General features: G+C 37.9%; 1 protein-coding gene across 6 annotated transcripts in view; it reads right to left on the bottom strand.

The window, feature by feature from the left end:
- The window catches only part of SASS6 (SAS-6 centriolar assembly protein), a 57879-nt gene extending 41580 nt beyond the window's left edge, over positions 1-16299 (bottom strand). The window contains exons 1-7 of one of the 6 annotated variants that reach the window (XM_077746044.1): positions 16142-16299; positions 5377-5437; positions 3820-3899; positions 3259-3363; positions 2137-2308; positions 1430-1495; positions 446-565 (exon numbers count right to left, since the gene is read on the bottom strand). In XM_077746044.1, coding sequence (XP_077602170.1) covers positions 446-565; positions 1430-1495; positions 2137-2308; positions 3259-3363; positions 3820-3899; positions 5377-5437; positions 16142-16206 — 669 coding nt within the window. In that variant the 5' untranslated portion in view covers positions 16207-16299. Of the gene's footprint in view, positions 1-445; positions 566-1429; positions 1496-2136; positions 2309-3258; positions 3364-3819; positions 3900-5376; positions 5438-15932; positions 16051-16141 lie in introns of those variants that run through there. The other 5 variants (XM_077746049.1, XM_077746045.1, XM_077746047.1 and 2 more) reach the window with 5 other exon arrangements.
- Positions 16300-16349: the final 50 nt, after the last annotated feature.

Below are 16349 nucleotides of genomic sequence, written 5' to 3'. Positions count from 1 at the left end.
CATTTAGGTAAGTAGTTAAATAATTTATGTTATATCCAAATAATTAATATTATGCAGCCACTAAAAAGGAATGTTTAACTCAAAAAGAATGATCTGTCATGTTACATAGGAAAAAAGTTACAATCAATATATACTGTAGGATCTCATTAGCACAGAATAAAATCAAAACCCACTATGTGTATACATTCATAATTTCCATATTTCTAAACTTATAAATATATACTTTTAAATGACACATTATTTACATATAAAGAGATAACTCTAGAAAGCATACATCAAAAAGTTTATAAATTATCTCTGGATAATAAGATTTTTAATGAGAAACTTAATTTTTCATATACTTCTGTAATGTTTGAACATACTAAACCAAACATATATTACTTTTACAACTAACAAAATAACAGCAACAAAAAAATAATTTTCTATTTTCTTTTAATGTTCATACCTGCAAGGCCTTTTCTTTCTCATTTGTTAGTTCCTGGGAATGTTTATTTGACAATGCAGCTGTGTGTGATGCCCATTCATTCTGTAACTTATCTAATTCTTGGATTTTTTCTGATAAGGTCTGTATTAGAGTTCAATATAAAATATTAAGACAGTCTTGTGAATGTTATTAGCATAGAACATGGCAATATTTACAAAGGAAATTAAAGAAAAGGAGTCACAAGCTTTCCAAAATATACTCAAAGCCTTTTCCTACACAGATTATTTTTTTTTTAATTTGAAGAAATAAGATTAGAATAAAAGCAATTTTAGAGCTAGCATGGCCCAGAAGTCAAGCTTAACTATCTTTAACCTTTTAGTTAAATCTGGCTCTTCACCACCAAACCCTCTCCTCTGATAAAAAGATATAAATGTCTACCCAGGGTAAAGCAAATCAGTCATAAGGAGTGGTTCATTTATATACCTAAAACCTAGTAACATAGGTTCCTGGATGGGCTATGTTGTGCAGGACAATTTCTGCCTGAAGCCATGCCACTTTCAGATACTTTGGTCCTTACTTTCAAAGGGTATGGGCAAAAAGATAGTAGCTATGATTGAAATGATGATGAGACTATCAAAATAATTCATAACACAAGTATGGAAAAGAAAGATTTAGAAGATGTGAATGGAAAAGTCATTCTAGACAGGAGGAATGAGGTGAATAAAAGAGCGACAAGCATGTGACAGGAACTATATATTATTTAATGAAGACTTGGAAGGAATGTGTTATATACTGAAGTTAACAGAAATGTTTAGATGGAATCACATATCAGAGAAAGCATCAGATTAAGATAATTTACTGGTAGGGGAAGGGTGGCAAAAAGGAGAAAGAATCAAAGACAACATGTTTTTAAAAATTAATACACAAAAGCCTAGATAAGATTCAAGAAGCAATTCAGAGCCAATGTTTGGATGACTTACAAAGACAAAATGAAATCTGAATTACCTTCTGTGTAAAATTCAGTTGCCTAGTAACATCATCTAGTGATTGCATCAATGATAATTTTTCTTCCTATTTATAAAAATAATAAAATTAGGCAGTTTACAATTTAATCATCTCTAGCTGTGCTACTCAAAGTATAACAAAATATGGTGTCAGCATCACCCTGGCAGTTTGTTAAAAATGCAGAATTTCAGCTTCCACCTCAAACCTTCTGACTCACAATCTGAATGAGCAAGACACCTAGGGGATTTCTGTACCATTAAGTTTGAGATGCTCTAATCTATAGCATTTGACTAAAGACTTTGTGAAAACTATTAAGAGGCATCCCAATGTTGCTTCTTTGCTGCATATACCTTACAAAGTCAAAGAGCACTCTGTAATATTCTCAAGACACTTTCACACATCTTTCCTCATTTGAGACAGGTGCAATAAGGTAGTAGATATCTCATACTTATCTACAAGCTGATAAAACCACGACACCAACAGCTTAAGTGAACTGCATCAGATTACAGAAAANTCACGAGGTTAGAACATAGCTGGAAAGCTCATCTGAAAAAAAAAAAAAAAGAAAAAAAGAAAAGAAATTCTTTACATAGGCATCTTTAAAAGTACTTTACTCTGAAAACAGAAACTAATAGCAATATAGCTTTTCAGTGATTTATCAGAGACTTTTGGTACTTATTTTTTAAAAAAATAAATTTAAATCTTACCTTGCTACTTTTCAAACAGCTGGCTAAAAACTTCTTTATTTCCACATCATTTCCAGGTAAAAGTTTTAGTGATAAGTGTGTGAGATGCTTAAAGGGATTAGTCTCTACCACATTTAAAAAGGCAGGGGAGTTATCCAAAATAGATGCTGGAGAAACTAACTGCAGCAAAAACCTTTGAAAAGAAAGGGTCACAACATAACAATACTTATGAGACACTGAAACTTGCCCACTGAATCATAAACTCTAGCACATCATCAATAATTAGAATTATCAGGAAAGGGGGCATATAGGAATCAGAGGGGCCAACATAAAAGGACTCTCAATGGTTAAAGTGAATAAACTGATATGAATAGTAAAATGGAAAAACTGGGCAAGAAACAGAAAAAGAATTCACTGAAACAGTGAATATACAAATGTCCCTGAGTTCATTATGAAAGACAGATACAAAAACAAAAACCCACTGAAAGCACACAGTAGTAACTAGAGTAACAACTCTTTACTCTAAAAATTGGCAATTTAAAAGAATTAAGCATTTATCCTCTCCTGTATGAATTTTCAGAGTAATCAAATAGCCCAAACAGATGAAGTTCTTCTTTATAAAAAAAATTATACCTAATATAAAAAGAATGGCAAAATTAAAAATGCATAACTTTGTAATTCCTAATGAAATAATTGATTCAAACAATCATCAAATGGTGACACCAAAGGATAAAAGGTTGGTGAAATCTGCAGTGAAAGGATCAGGCTTTAGCATCACACGAATATACACATATTCGTATGTGTATATGTATATGTAAATTTATATATGTATTCATATGTAGATATGAATAGACACCAACACAAAATCTTATTCTCCTTTTCCAAGTTTATTATCATCCAACACATATTTGATGATGTTAAGTATTTCAGTGGCTCTGTCAAGACATGAAAATTGAGGGGTAAATATTTCTGATTTTAACCATGATTCCTTAAAATCTGGTATTTAATAGAGCCCTAAACCCAGTTTTAAAAATAGACAGGGGTACTTTTAACACATAGAAAATATTTTGCCATCAGTTTGTCTTACAAAGAAGAGTCTGTCTTGAGAGAATTTTAATGATGCAGAGCTCTCCTGAGACTTACCTTGGAATTTCTTTGGCATGTTCTTGAGTACACTGCTGAAGGAGATCAATAAATTTTTGTGGGAAAGCTAAAAAGTCTACCAGAAGGCCTTGCTGGAATTTTAAACTATATAGAAGACAAGAAAAGAGAATTTTAAAATTTATAACTACTATCTTTAATTGTAATTAAAACCCTGAAATATCCTTTTTTAATTTACTGAACACCTATTATAATCATGAACTAAGCTAGGGAACTTTGATTTTTATAGAATTTATTCAGTGGGAGGGAAAAGGTCAATACACTAAGCTGAAGTTCCAAATTTCTGGGCTGCTTGAAGCAGAACTCCAGGAAGCTGTGAAATATTTACTTTCAAAAACATCCTGGGGCACCTGGGTGGCTCAGTTGGTTGAACGTCTGACTTTGGCTCAGGTCATGATCTGTCAGGTCACCCAGGAGACTGCTTGGATTCTGTGTCTCCTTCTCTTTCTGTCCCTCCCCCACTCGTACTTGGTTTCTGTTTCTCTCTCTCTCTCAAAACTAAATAAAACATTTTTAAAAAACCAGAAAAACAAATTTAATTACCTCTGAAAATCTTCCTCAGATATAACAAGGTTATACAGAAAAAATGGATCGGTATCATCAGTCAGACGGATAACTAAATCCTAAAAGAAAGATTATTATTTTTTAACGTTTTCAATAGGTCTGGCTTTTAGTGTAATTCCTTCCTTCTTGGAAGTGAGATTATCCAATAACAACGTGTCACCATTATACTTCAGGTAGATATTCTGTTCCATGAAAGCCTTGTGGGGGGTCTATGAAAACTAATTAAATACCAGAGTTGAAAGTTAAGGAATACTTAGAAAAACTGAGACCCAGTCTTTGTTGCACTATACCATGACAAAAACATTCAACCACTGACCATATCATATTCAAATATATTTTCAGTTTCCTGCAAGTTAATTGTTTGATATTTCCAAAGTGGCAATACATCAGCTGAAACCAAGTAATGATCTATCCTAGAAAAGGAGCATTTGTCTCTCAGGCAGAGGACAGGGGTATCAAGTAACACGTTGCCAAGGCTTCATCCTGAGGGCCTATTCTCTCTTACTCCAGGTGGCCGTTGACATGGAAGCCCATCTGTTTTCAGTTTCAACTTAAGTGAATATCTTTCATAAAGACCACTTTCTATGTAAATTTACAGTGTGGCAGAGCATTACAGTGGCTAAAGCGGACAGAGAAATACACAAAAATATGTCTGCAAATAACGTAGTAAGGAAAACAGGCATAGCAACAAGATGATGGAGGCCTAATAAAGAAGTAAGGTTAAGAATAAGCTCCCACTTTGAAATAGAATCTACTCATGGCTACTGAGGAACTGCTGGGGTTCTAGAAAAACCTAAACCACTTATGAGCAGTTAGAAAATGAAGAGGTACAGCAGGCCTAAGGAAGTATATGTAGGAAATATAATATATAATCTCTACCCCAGAAAATTTGCCATCTAGGTATTTGCTCTGTCTCAGAAGGTCCTGTTCTTAAGACAGTTTCTACTTAGGTACTTCTTGAAATCCACCCCAAAATGCTCTTAAAAACTGAAACTACTACTTATACCACAAGGTCCTTGAATCTTCTCATGTAGGGAAAGCTATGATACAGAGAAAATAGATGCTGTATTTCTTATCGTCTATTCTGTATCCATATCACTGTTAATGATCATATGGGAACTGATGCTCTAAATGCCTCCTTTCAAAAAGCAAAGATTCAAAAAATATCCCCCTGCAGTGCTTCAATTCATTCTATTCTCGCATTTACACCTTGAAATGCCAACTCTATAGGGTAGCAAAATATATATTTTAGCAACTTATAAGTGCATTGGGAAAACTTAGCTCCCCCCCCCCCAATTCTCCCAATCCCCAATTCTTCCTGTATGCTTTAGAAATATATGGTACAATCAGCTCTCACCCATGGTCTTTATAGTTCTAACACCCCAGATTTGCAAGTTACAAACTGGGCCAAAACTAAAATGCAAGGAGAGTGTAACAAAAGACCTCACATTCTTAAAGAACAAAAATAATTATAATGTACAGAAATTATTATTTTAAAAAAGGAAAAAATGTGTTTCAAAAGAAATCAATACCAACCTTTCTGTGAACTGGATTAGAAACTGATTGTAGTTCAATGCTCACTCTAACACTTACTCTCCTGGATGAAAAGATATACCCAACTGTCAGAAACATTTGCAAAGAATGAGTTATCACTGTCATTTGCATTATCTGAAGTTTTTCTATATTAAGCTGCAAGATCTTCCACAGACGTTCCCTACATTAAAAACAGATATTTGGAAAGCACACTGGATTTGAAGTTTTAAGTTCTTATTCTTTCACTAATAGGTAATCAGATTTTTAACCAGTAACTATTTATATGTTTCTCTCTTGTAAAAAGGGGTTGTTGTGAGAATTAAATGAAATAAACGACGTGGAATTCCCATTACTAGCCTGGAATATAACCTTACTGCCCTGATTCGAAAATAGCATCTACTGAAAGCCAGACAAACTATTAATAACAATTTTCCACATTAAAAAAAAAAATCACCAATTGATCAAACTGATTTATGGGAGGTTCCATTTGAAAAACTAAATATATTAATTATATTAATTAAAAACTAATATATTAGCATTAGAATATATGGCATGTTTACAATTAAGGAAACAAGATAACATACTCCTTCTCTTATGCATATACAAAACCCACCAACTACATTTGCTCAATATACTCCCTATTCAATATATCCACAGAAGTACTGTCAACAAGTTTATTGTCGACCTTAACTCAGATGCAGAGTAATTCTAAACTTTTTTATTTTAAAACATTAAAAAACATTTTTTTAATGTTTACTTTTTTTTTTAAGGTTTTTTTTTTTTATTTATTTCTAGAGAGAGAGAGAGCGTGAGCAGGGGAGGGTCAGAGAGAGAGGGAGTCACAGACTGAAACAGGCTCCAGGCTCTGAGCTGGCAGTCAGCACAGAGCCCGACGCGGGGCTCGAACCCACGAACCGTGAGATCATGACCTAAGCGAAAGTCGGACGCTCAACCGACTAAGCCACCCAGGCGCCCCAATGTTTACTTTTGAGAGAGAGAGAGAGAGAGAGAGATGGAGACAGAGTGCAACCAGGAAAGGGTCAGAGAGAGACACACACACAATCTGAAGCAGGCTCCAGGCTCCGAGCTCTCAGCACAGAGCCAGACACAGGGCTCAAACTCACAAACAGTAGATCATGACCTGAGCTGAAATCGACACTTAACCTGAGTGAGGAAGCCACCCGGGTGTCCCTAAACTCTATCTAAAGAGACTATAGCTTTTTCACGGTCTCTACTGCATCTTAGGGAATTCAACATCAAACAGTGGCATATAAATAAAGGTGCTCAAAACCATTAACCAAACTGAGCAAAAATGTTTAAATAATGTAAATAAAAGCAATATTGGTGAAAAAAAAATCTCCGCAGAAGTATCCTTATCTTCCTAGAATTAAATACCAATAGCTTTTTCCTGATTGGTAGGAAACAAAAGTAAATGAAAGTAAAAATAGAATTTATTCCATTTTAGGCTACTCTTCTAAAGATGTGTTTTAGGGGCACCCGGGTGGCTCAGTCCATTAAACTGTCTGACTTCAGCTCAGTTTGGGAGTTCAAGCCCTGCACTGGGCTCTGTACTGAAGGCTCAAAGCCTGGAGCCTGCTTCAGATTCTGTGTCTCCCTCTCTCTCTCTCTGTCCCTATGCCACTCATTGTGTTTCTGTCTCTCAAAATTAAATAAAAGCATTAAAATAAAAGATTAAAAAAAAGATGTGTTTTAAATTTTCCCCACATTCTGCGACTTATCTACTACAGAAGTAAAAAGTATAGACCAAGTATTGATGGAAAACATTGGTAATAGTTGACCAAAGCTAGATTCAATTGTTCAGATTTTTTTATGCTCTAACTTAAAATTTTTATATTGCCTTAAAAATGTCATTTTAATTAAGTTTCCCATTGAACATATGATTGGTTGCTAAATCTTAGTACAATGAGGTTACCATATAGTAAGGTTACCATAACTCGTTATCTGAAAAGGAATGAGCAGCAATGGCATAGATAGGAAGAATTAACAGTAAAACCTTGGATTGCAAGTAACTTGTTCTGCAAGTGCTATGCAAGACAGCAACATTTCTAATAAATCTTAACTTGATACACGAGCTATGTCATACAATATGAGTAGTACATGATGCTGATATCCCATGATCACAAGTGAGCCAATGGTTCTTCTCTCTGTGGGATTGTCGGTGATCCTTTCCCACGCTCAGATGCTCAGTCTCAAGCTGCAGTGTTTGGCAGAAATCAGTGATTTTTCACAATGTTGGAAAGTGCCCACAACTGGCCCTCGTGTATTTTTTGTCACTTCAAAGCACCTATGGACAGCTTTTCCACACAAGAGTAAGCTTAGGAATGCCTTGCTTCATTCCAGGTCAGGTTGTCTGCACCCTTTCCTCTGCTGCTTTTATTGCCAGACACATTAAATACAGTGTACGACAAGAGTTTATTAATACTGTAGTGTAGTCAACATCCATGCAAGTGTATACAATGGCTCCCACACAGAAAAGGGTTTTTGAAAAGAAAGGTAGTAAGAAGGAGGAGATGATTACGGTGGAAGTTAAGAGGGAAATTGTATATGAATGGCAAAAATCACAGACGTCTGCATCTTGTCTGCAGAGGAAGAGGAGAAAGAGGCAGAGAAAAACCTTCATTTCAAATGTGATTAGGGACATGTGTATAATGTGGAACAGTGCAAAATTTTGTAGAAAAGCACCGCCCAAATAAGGCTGTTGCAGTGTGAGCAATCAATCTGTTTAACAACAATGCAATGTCACATATTACTGAAATCCTCAAAAAGAGCCAAAAGTCACTGGTTAAGTTCCTTCTTAAAGTTGCACGAAAGAAAGATTCTACTGAGCCAATAGACACACCAGTGATTCCATTAGTGATAGTCCAAGTTGTCCTCTCTCTCACACCAGCCACGAAGGTTTTTCAAAGGTAAGTGGAGGTTAATTTATTTTTCTTCACATTTTGTATTTTATTTTCCATTATATTACAGTATCATAATCATTTTTTTTAAGTTTATTCATTTATTTGGGGGGGGGAGGGAAGAGAGGGAAAGAGAGCACCCCAAGCAGGCTCTCCACAATGTCAACGCAGAGCCCGACTCGGGGCTCAAACTCACCAACCAGCAAGATCATGACCTGGGCTAAAGTCAAGGGTTGGGTGTTTACCAACTGTGCCACCCAGGCACCCCTCGTAATCATCTTTATATGAATATTTTGGGGTTATGGAATGAATCATCAAGTTTCCATTATTTCTTATGGGGAAATTTGCTTTTATATACAAATGATTTGGATTACAAGCATGTTTCCAGAACAAATTATGCCCACAAACCAAGGTTTTACTAAAACAAGAGAATGTTTTATATCTATTTTTCTAGTATCTATAGTATTATATGTGAAACAGATTAAATTTCTACTCCAATTCTACTTAAGTGTTCTTGGGGGAAAAATAACCTTTCAATTTCCTAATTTGTAAGATAAGTGAATTGAGTTAGGTTTGTGAGGGGCTTTTCAGATCTGCAATGTCATTATGTTTGGTTTTGTCTTCTGAAGTTTTCTCTAAAACATGCTGCCATAGAGGGCATGATACTGTAGTAGATAACTTTGTATGGTGATGTACACTTTCTAAATTCCTATGGGGACACCTGAGTGGTTGAGCGTCCAACTCTTGATCTCGGCTCAGGTCATGTTCTCAGGGTCATAGGATCGAGCCTCACATCAGCACTCTGTGCTGAGCATGAAGCCTGCTGAAGATTTTTTCTCTCCTTCTGACCCTCTCCCTCTCTTGTGCTCTCTTAAAAAAAAAAGCTGGGGGGAGGACACCTGGGTGGCTCAGGTGATTAAGTGTCCGACTCTTGGTTTCAGTTCAGGTTCAGTTCAGGTTATGGTCTTGCAGTTCCTGAGTTCAAGCCCTGTAATGGGCTCTGCACTGACAGTGTGGAGCCTGCTTGGGATTCTCTTTCTCCCTCTCTCTGTCCCTTCCCCACTGGTGCCATCTGTCTCTCTCTAAATAAACAAACTTAAGAAGAAAAAAAGGAAAGAAAAGCTTTAAAAAAGTCCTGTCATACTTGATAAATTTGTTAAAAAAAGAAAAAAAGAAGCCAACTAATATAGTATTCCTAAGATAATACTGGAAGAATCACATTAATGATCAGCAATGATATTATTGCATATATTCCAAGTATCTATAATACATTAGCTTTGGGAAAAAAAGGGAGGAGGAAAGGCCCATAGATTAAACCTCTTCCCACAACCCCAGAGTATACGGTAGAAAAATCTGAGCTTTCAGAAAATACAGTATTTAAAACCACAAATCTTATTTTCTCCATTATAATGGTTATTATAGGAACAATATAAAACAAATCAATAAAAAATCCTATTTCTCAAAATAAATGTCACACTCAGACGCCTGGGTGGCTTAGTCGGTTAAGCATCCGGCTTTAGGTCATGTCATGATTTTGCAGTCGGTGAGTTTGAGTCCTGCATCGGGTTCTGTGCTGACAGCTTGGAGCCTGGAGCCTGCTTCAGATTCTGTGTCTCCCTCTCTCTCTCTACCCCTCCCCTGCTTGCACTCTGTCTCTAGCAAAAATAAACATTTAAAAAAATTATGTCATACTATAAACAATACATAAATTCGCATAACATTCTCCCTATCAGTTAGATTTGGCATTAGCAGAACTGGATTCTAGCCCACCTCTGCCACCTAGGAGGTGTGACCTTCAACTCTCAATTCAGACGAATAAAAGCCACTCTACGCCAGGTAGTATGCTGGATGCTAGGGATACAAACAAATAAATACGATCCATGTCCTCAAATTGAGATCAGATTAAATGACTCTGCTCAGATATGCTTGATTTAAGTGCTTCAAGAAAAGGAAGGGAAGGGTTACCAACACTTAACTGAGTACCTACCAGGTGTTTTACACATATTTGACTTAATAATGTTAAGTAAATATCATGTGCTGTTTTACAAAGGAAGAAAATGAGGTGCACAGGTTACAAATACGGTTAAGGTCACCTTACAGAGTGCAAATTAGAACTCAGACCTTACACCTACATTATGCTATCTAATAAATGAATAAAGGCAATTTCAACCTAGGCAACTCTGAAAAATTCCATATAAGGAAGGAATTTAGGACAGACCTTGAAGGTTATGAAAGAAAAAGCAGTTGAGGCAGGGAGAATAGCAGGAATAAAAGGTATGGTATTAAGAGCATATCAGGCACATCGAAGGGATATCAAGTAGTTGTGTCACTAGTATACAGGAAGAAGTTTACAAAACAAAAATGAAAAAGCAAGTGTCAAGCCATGGGCTTCAAAATTTTGCATCACTTTCCTCCAGAGTTCTCTGAGCATTACCACTTTCTTCCCCTGAAGTTCCTTTTCTATGACTTTAGTACATTGATGTCACTTTATGCATTAATCATACTTTACTTATTTTTTAATCACACTTTTATAATAACTAATGTTTGGGCAATCTCTATCAAAATAACACCAGCATTGTTTTTTTTTTAAATTTTGTTAATGTTTCTATTTATTTTTGAGAGAGAGGCACAGAATATGAGCAGGCAAAGGCAGAGAGAGAAGGAGACACAGAATCCAAAGCAGGTTCCAGGCTCTGAGCTGCCAGCACAAAGCCTGACATGGGGCTCGACTCCTGAACCATGGGATCATGACCTGAGGCAACACTTAACTGAGAAAGCCAGGCACCCCAACAACGGCATTCTTCACAGAGCTAGAACAAACAATCCTAAAATTTGTATGGAACCAGAAACGACCCTGAATGGCCAAAGCAATCCTGAAAAAGAAAACCAAAGCTGGAGGCATTATAATTTTGGACTTCAAATGTACTACAAAGCTGTAATCATAAAGACAGTATGATACTGGCACAAAAACAGTCACACAGATCAATGGAACAGAATAGAGAACCCAAAAATGGACCCGTAAACGTATGGCCAACTAATAATCTTTGACAAAGCAGGAACGAACATCCAATGGAAAATAGACGGTCTCATCAGGCAATGGTGTTGGGGAAACTGGACCACTTTCTTATACCATACACAAAAATAAGCTCAAAAGGGATGAAAGATCTAAACATTAAGACAGGAAGCTCTCAAAATCCTAGAGGAGAAAACAGGCATCAACCTCTTTGACCTCAGCCACAGCAACTTCTTACTCAACATGTCTCTGGAGGCAAGGGAAACAAAAGCAAAAAATGAACTATTGGGACCTCATCAAGATAAAAAGCTTCTGCACAGCAAAGGAAACAATCAGCAAAACTAAAAGGCAACCAACAGAAGGAGAGAAGATATTTACAAATGACATATCAGATAAAGGGTTACTATCCAAAATCTGTAAAGAATTTATCAAACTCAACACCCAAGAAATAATCCAGTGAAGAAATGGGCAAAAGACACGAATAGATACTTTTTCAAAGAAGACATCCAGATGGCTAACAGACACATGAAAAGATGCTCAACATCATTCTTCATCAGGGAAATACAAATCAAAACCACACTGAGATACCATGTCATACCTGTCAGAGTAGCTAAAATTAACAACCCAGGCAATAATAGATGTTGGCGAGGATGCGGATAAAGAGGAACCTTTTTGCACTGCTGGTGGGAATGTAAACTGGTGCGGCCACTCTGGAAAACAGTATGAAGGTTCCTCAAAAAACTAAAAATTGATGACCCTATGTCCCAGTAACTGCACTACTAGATATTTATCCAAAGGATACAGGGGCACTCTTTCGAAGGGGCATGTGCACCCTTATATAGCAGCACTATCGACGACAGCCAAAGTATGGATAGAGCCCAAATATCCATCAACTGATGAATGGATAAAGATATGGTATAAATGCAATGAAGTACTACTCACAATAAAAAAAGAATGCAATCTTGCCATTCCCAACAAAGTGTAGGGAAACTAGAGTGTATTATGCTAAGCAAAATTAATCAGAGAAAGACAAATATCATATGACTTCACTCATCTGTGAAATTTAAGATACAAAACAGATGAACATAAGGGAAGCAAAAATAATATAAAAACAGAAAGGATGGCAAAGCATAAGAGACTCTTCCATACAGAGAACAAACTGAGGGTTGCTGGAGGGGTTTGGGGTCAGGGAATGGGCTAAATGGGCCAGAGGCATTAAGGAGGACACTTGTTGGGAGGAGCACTGGGTGTTATATGTAAGTGACAGATCGCTAAATTCTACTCCTGAAATCACAATTACACTATATGTTAACTTGGATGTAAGTTTAAAAAATTAATTAAAAATAAATAAATAAATAAAATGATATTCCTAAAAAACGTAATAGTTAATATTTGGGGTGCCTGGCTGGCTCAGTCAGTTAAGTATCCAACTCTTGATTTCGGCTCAAGTCATGATCTCGTGGCTCGCGGAATGGAGCCGTGGGTCAGGCTCTGTCCTGACAGTGTAGCACAGAGCCTGCTTGGGATTCTCTCTCTTTGCTCCTCCCCCACTCACACTCTCAAAATAACAAACAGTAAAATAATAATAACAACTAATGTTTGGTAAATGCTTATCATGCTCCAAGCACTATTTGAAGCACCTTGTAATATCAACTCATTTCATGCTCATAATAATCCCATGAGGCAGGTACTTCTATCATCATCAGTTTTATCACCATCACTTTAAAGATAAAATACAGAGGGGATACCTGGGTGGCTCAATTGGTAGAGCATCCACCTTCAGCTCATGTCATGATCTCACAGTTCGTGGGCTCGAGCCCCACACTGGGCTTTGTGCTGACAGTGGGTAGCCTGCTTTGGATCCTCTGTCCCCCCCCCCGGCCTCTCCCCTGCTCTCACTCTCTCTCAAAAGTAAATAAAACATTAAAAAAAAGATAAGACACAGAAAAAAATGACTACAAAATCAAACAGTCAATAAGTGGCAGAAGTGGGATTTAAACCAGAATAATCTGGTTTCAAAGCCTGAACTCTCTCAATCTGTGCTATGCTGGTTCTCCAAAGATCTTTTTGTTTCTCCTATTAAAGTGTGAGTTCCCGGGGCGCCTGGATAGTTCAGTTGGTTAAGCATCTGACTTCGGCTCAGGTCATGATCTCATGGCTCATGAGTTCGAGCCCCAGTTTGAGCCCTGCATTGGGCTTTGTGCTGACAGCTCAGAGCTGGACCCTGCTTCGGATTCTGTGTCTCCCTCTCTCTATGCACCTCCCCTGCTCACACTCTCTCTCTGTCTCTCAAAAATAAGTGAACATTAAAAAATTTAAAAAAAAAAATTTTTTTTAATAAAAATAAAAAAGAAAAGTGTGAGTTCCCAGAGGCTGAACTTTTCATGTTGCTGTTTGTTGTTGAGAGGCAGGGGAGTTAACAGGGAGGAAGCTGGACAGTGTCAGCATGTAAGACAATTCCTGGTACATAGCATTCGTAAGTATTTGTTGAGCTGAACTGACCATGAATATTTAACTAAAATCTGGATTGTTTTCCCCATAGGTTGAGGATCAGCACATTTTCTGTAAAAAGCTAGATAGTAAATACCTTAGGCTTTGCAGGCCATAAGGTGTCTGTCACAATTACTCATATCTGCTCTAATGGCACAAAAGCAGCCATAAAATTCTTTAATTAAAAAACATTTAATGTTTGTTTATTCTTGAAAGAGAGAGAGAGCATGACGGTGGGGGGACGGACAGAAAGAGAGAGACACAGAATCTGAAGCAGGCTCCATGCCTCGAGCCGTCAGCACAGTGCCTGACACCAGGCTCTAATCCACGAACTGTGAGGTCATGACCTGAGCCCAAAGTCAGACACTCAACCACCTGTACCACCCAGGCACCTGCAGACAATTCTTAAATGAGAATGGCTGTGTTCTAATAAAACTTTATTTACGAAAACAGGTAGAAGGCCACCTGGCCTAGGCTGCTGACTCCTGCTACAGGTGATAGGAATACATCAAAGGTTTCTAAGCAAGAGGAGTAAAAAGGTTGACAATGTGCTTTAAAAAGATAACTGTGATGACAATGAAATGGAAAAAGCGAGGAGGTCCATTATTGGAATCAGAAATGATGCTTCCCCCTTTATATTTCTATAATCATTGTAAACAGTACTGTCCAACAGAGATACAATGGAGGACACAAATATGAGCCACATATATAATTTAAAATTCTCTAGAAACTACATTAAAAAAATTAAAAGGAACAGGTAAATTTTAATATTGTATGAAATACATCCTTCATGTTAAATATACATACATCCAATGTTTATGATATACAGAACATATTATGTTAATAAAATTATAATGTATATCCAACATATATTAGGTATATCCAATACATCCAAAATTGTCATCTTTACAATCAACTTAAAAATTGAGATATTTTACATTCTTTTTCAAAGTAAGTCTTCAAAACTCAGTGTGCATTTTACTCTTACAGCCATCAATTTGGATTAGCCTCATTTCAACCATAACCACATTGACCACATGTGGCTCTCATACCGGATAGCACAAAAGAATGACCAACTCAAATACACTACAGATCTCCAATGCAGCTGATATTTTGGCTATCATGTCCTTCCTGGCTTGCAGACTGATTTTAGGCCTAATTCTGAGCTATATACTGGTTTCATATTACTCAATAAAGCAATGTCTCCATTTCAAAAAAAAATATATTTATTTCGAGAGAGACCAAGTGAGGGAGGAAACAGAAAGAGATGGAAAGAGAGAATCCCAATCTCGCTCCACGCTGTCAGCACCAGAGCCCCAAGTGGGGCTGGATCCCAGGAACCGGATCATGACCTGAGCCGAAATCAAGGGAGTACCACCCTTAACAGACTGAGCCACCCGGGTGCCCGACAGTGTCTTCCTTTTGAACCCCACATTTCCACACCATTTAGTTTTCACATACACTTTCAGACAGGATGCTCAGATCCTCAGCTTAGGCCCTTTATGTCAGTTTCACAAATGAGGAAACAAGGCTCAGAGTCAACTAAGAGTGGAGGAACGGAGACAAAACGGAGATCTCCTGACTTGTAATCAAATCTGTTAAGTGCTAACAGCTCCCCTTCCTTTGTCAAGGTGGTAATTTTGCATTTCTCTGGGAGACTGGCCTTTATTTCCTCCCCCACTGGTCTGTAAACTCCAGAAAACAAGAACTGTCCTTCCGGACCACCCACCGCCCCACTACGCGGCAAGGTGTTTTGCCAGGAAGCAGTCGTCGTTGAAATGAATAAATGAAATTTATAGCTTCCCCCTACTGTTTTCAGGCGATTAAACGTAACTTATTTTTAGTAACTACTGTGAAGAAAAGACAATACACCATATAAGCTAGAGCTTCAATATACTTCCCATATAATTCAAAGGAGAGCGAAAAAAGGACGGGGAGCTAAGGTCTGAGTTCCAGCGCCGTCCGAGCAGTGAATTTGTGATGAGCCCTCGTGTAAATTATTCCACTTCTCAGGACAAAATTAACTTTGTCTCAAAAAAAAGAGAATGTGGCCATAATTTCCACGATTCGGCTCAGAGCTAAAATATGTATTTTTCTAAGTTAACTCGTTGCGGACCAGGTTTCCATTTCCTCCATACCCTCCCTTCTGTGCCGTCAGCAACCGCCGACTCGGTGAGAGAAGGAACACTGGGTTCCAGCTGCGGTTCTCTCCGCGTCCCGGGACGCTCGCCACACACCCAACTGCAAGCCGGTGCTCTCTGCCCAGAGCCGCCATCTTCCCCCCGCCCCCCTCTCCTTGGCCGGACCCCAACCGCCACCCGCGGGCCGGGGTAACGCGGAACCTCACCTCTCCTCGCAGTCTTTGCATTTCACCTGCAGCGGGACTAGTTCCTGGAACAGAACCTGGCTCATGTTGGACCGCTGCCCGTGCCAGCGAGAGGAAAAGTCCAGCAGGCCCGGCCCGCGGAACTCGAGACAGGCGTCCGGGCCCTGCTAAAATTTGAGTTTGGCGCTCGGCTTCCGCTGAGAAGGCGGGGAAACAGAAACCGAGGGAG

Source organism: Crocuta crocuta, unplaced genomic scaffold (genome assembly GCF_008692635.1).
Source record: "Crocuta crocuta isolate KB4526 unplaced genomic scaffold, BGI_CrCroc_1.0 scaffold48, whole genome shotgun sequence".
Lineage (NCBI taxonomy): Eukaryota > Metazoa > Chordata > Mammalia > Carnivora > Hyaenidae > Crocuta > Crocuta crocuta.
Note: the sequence above shows the minus strand (reverse complement) of the source record. Positions and strands in the feature narration are given on the sequence as shown.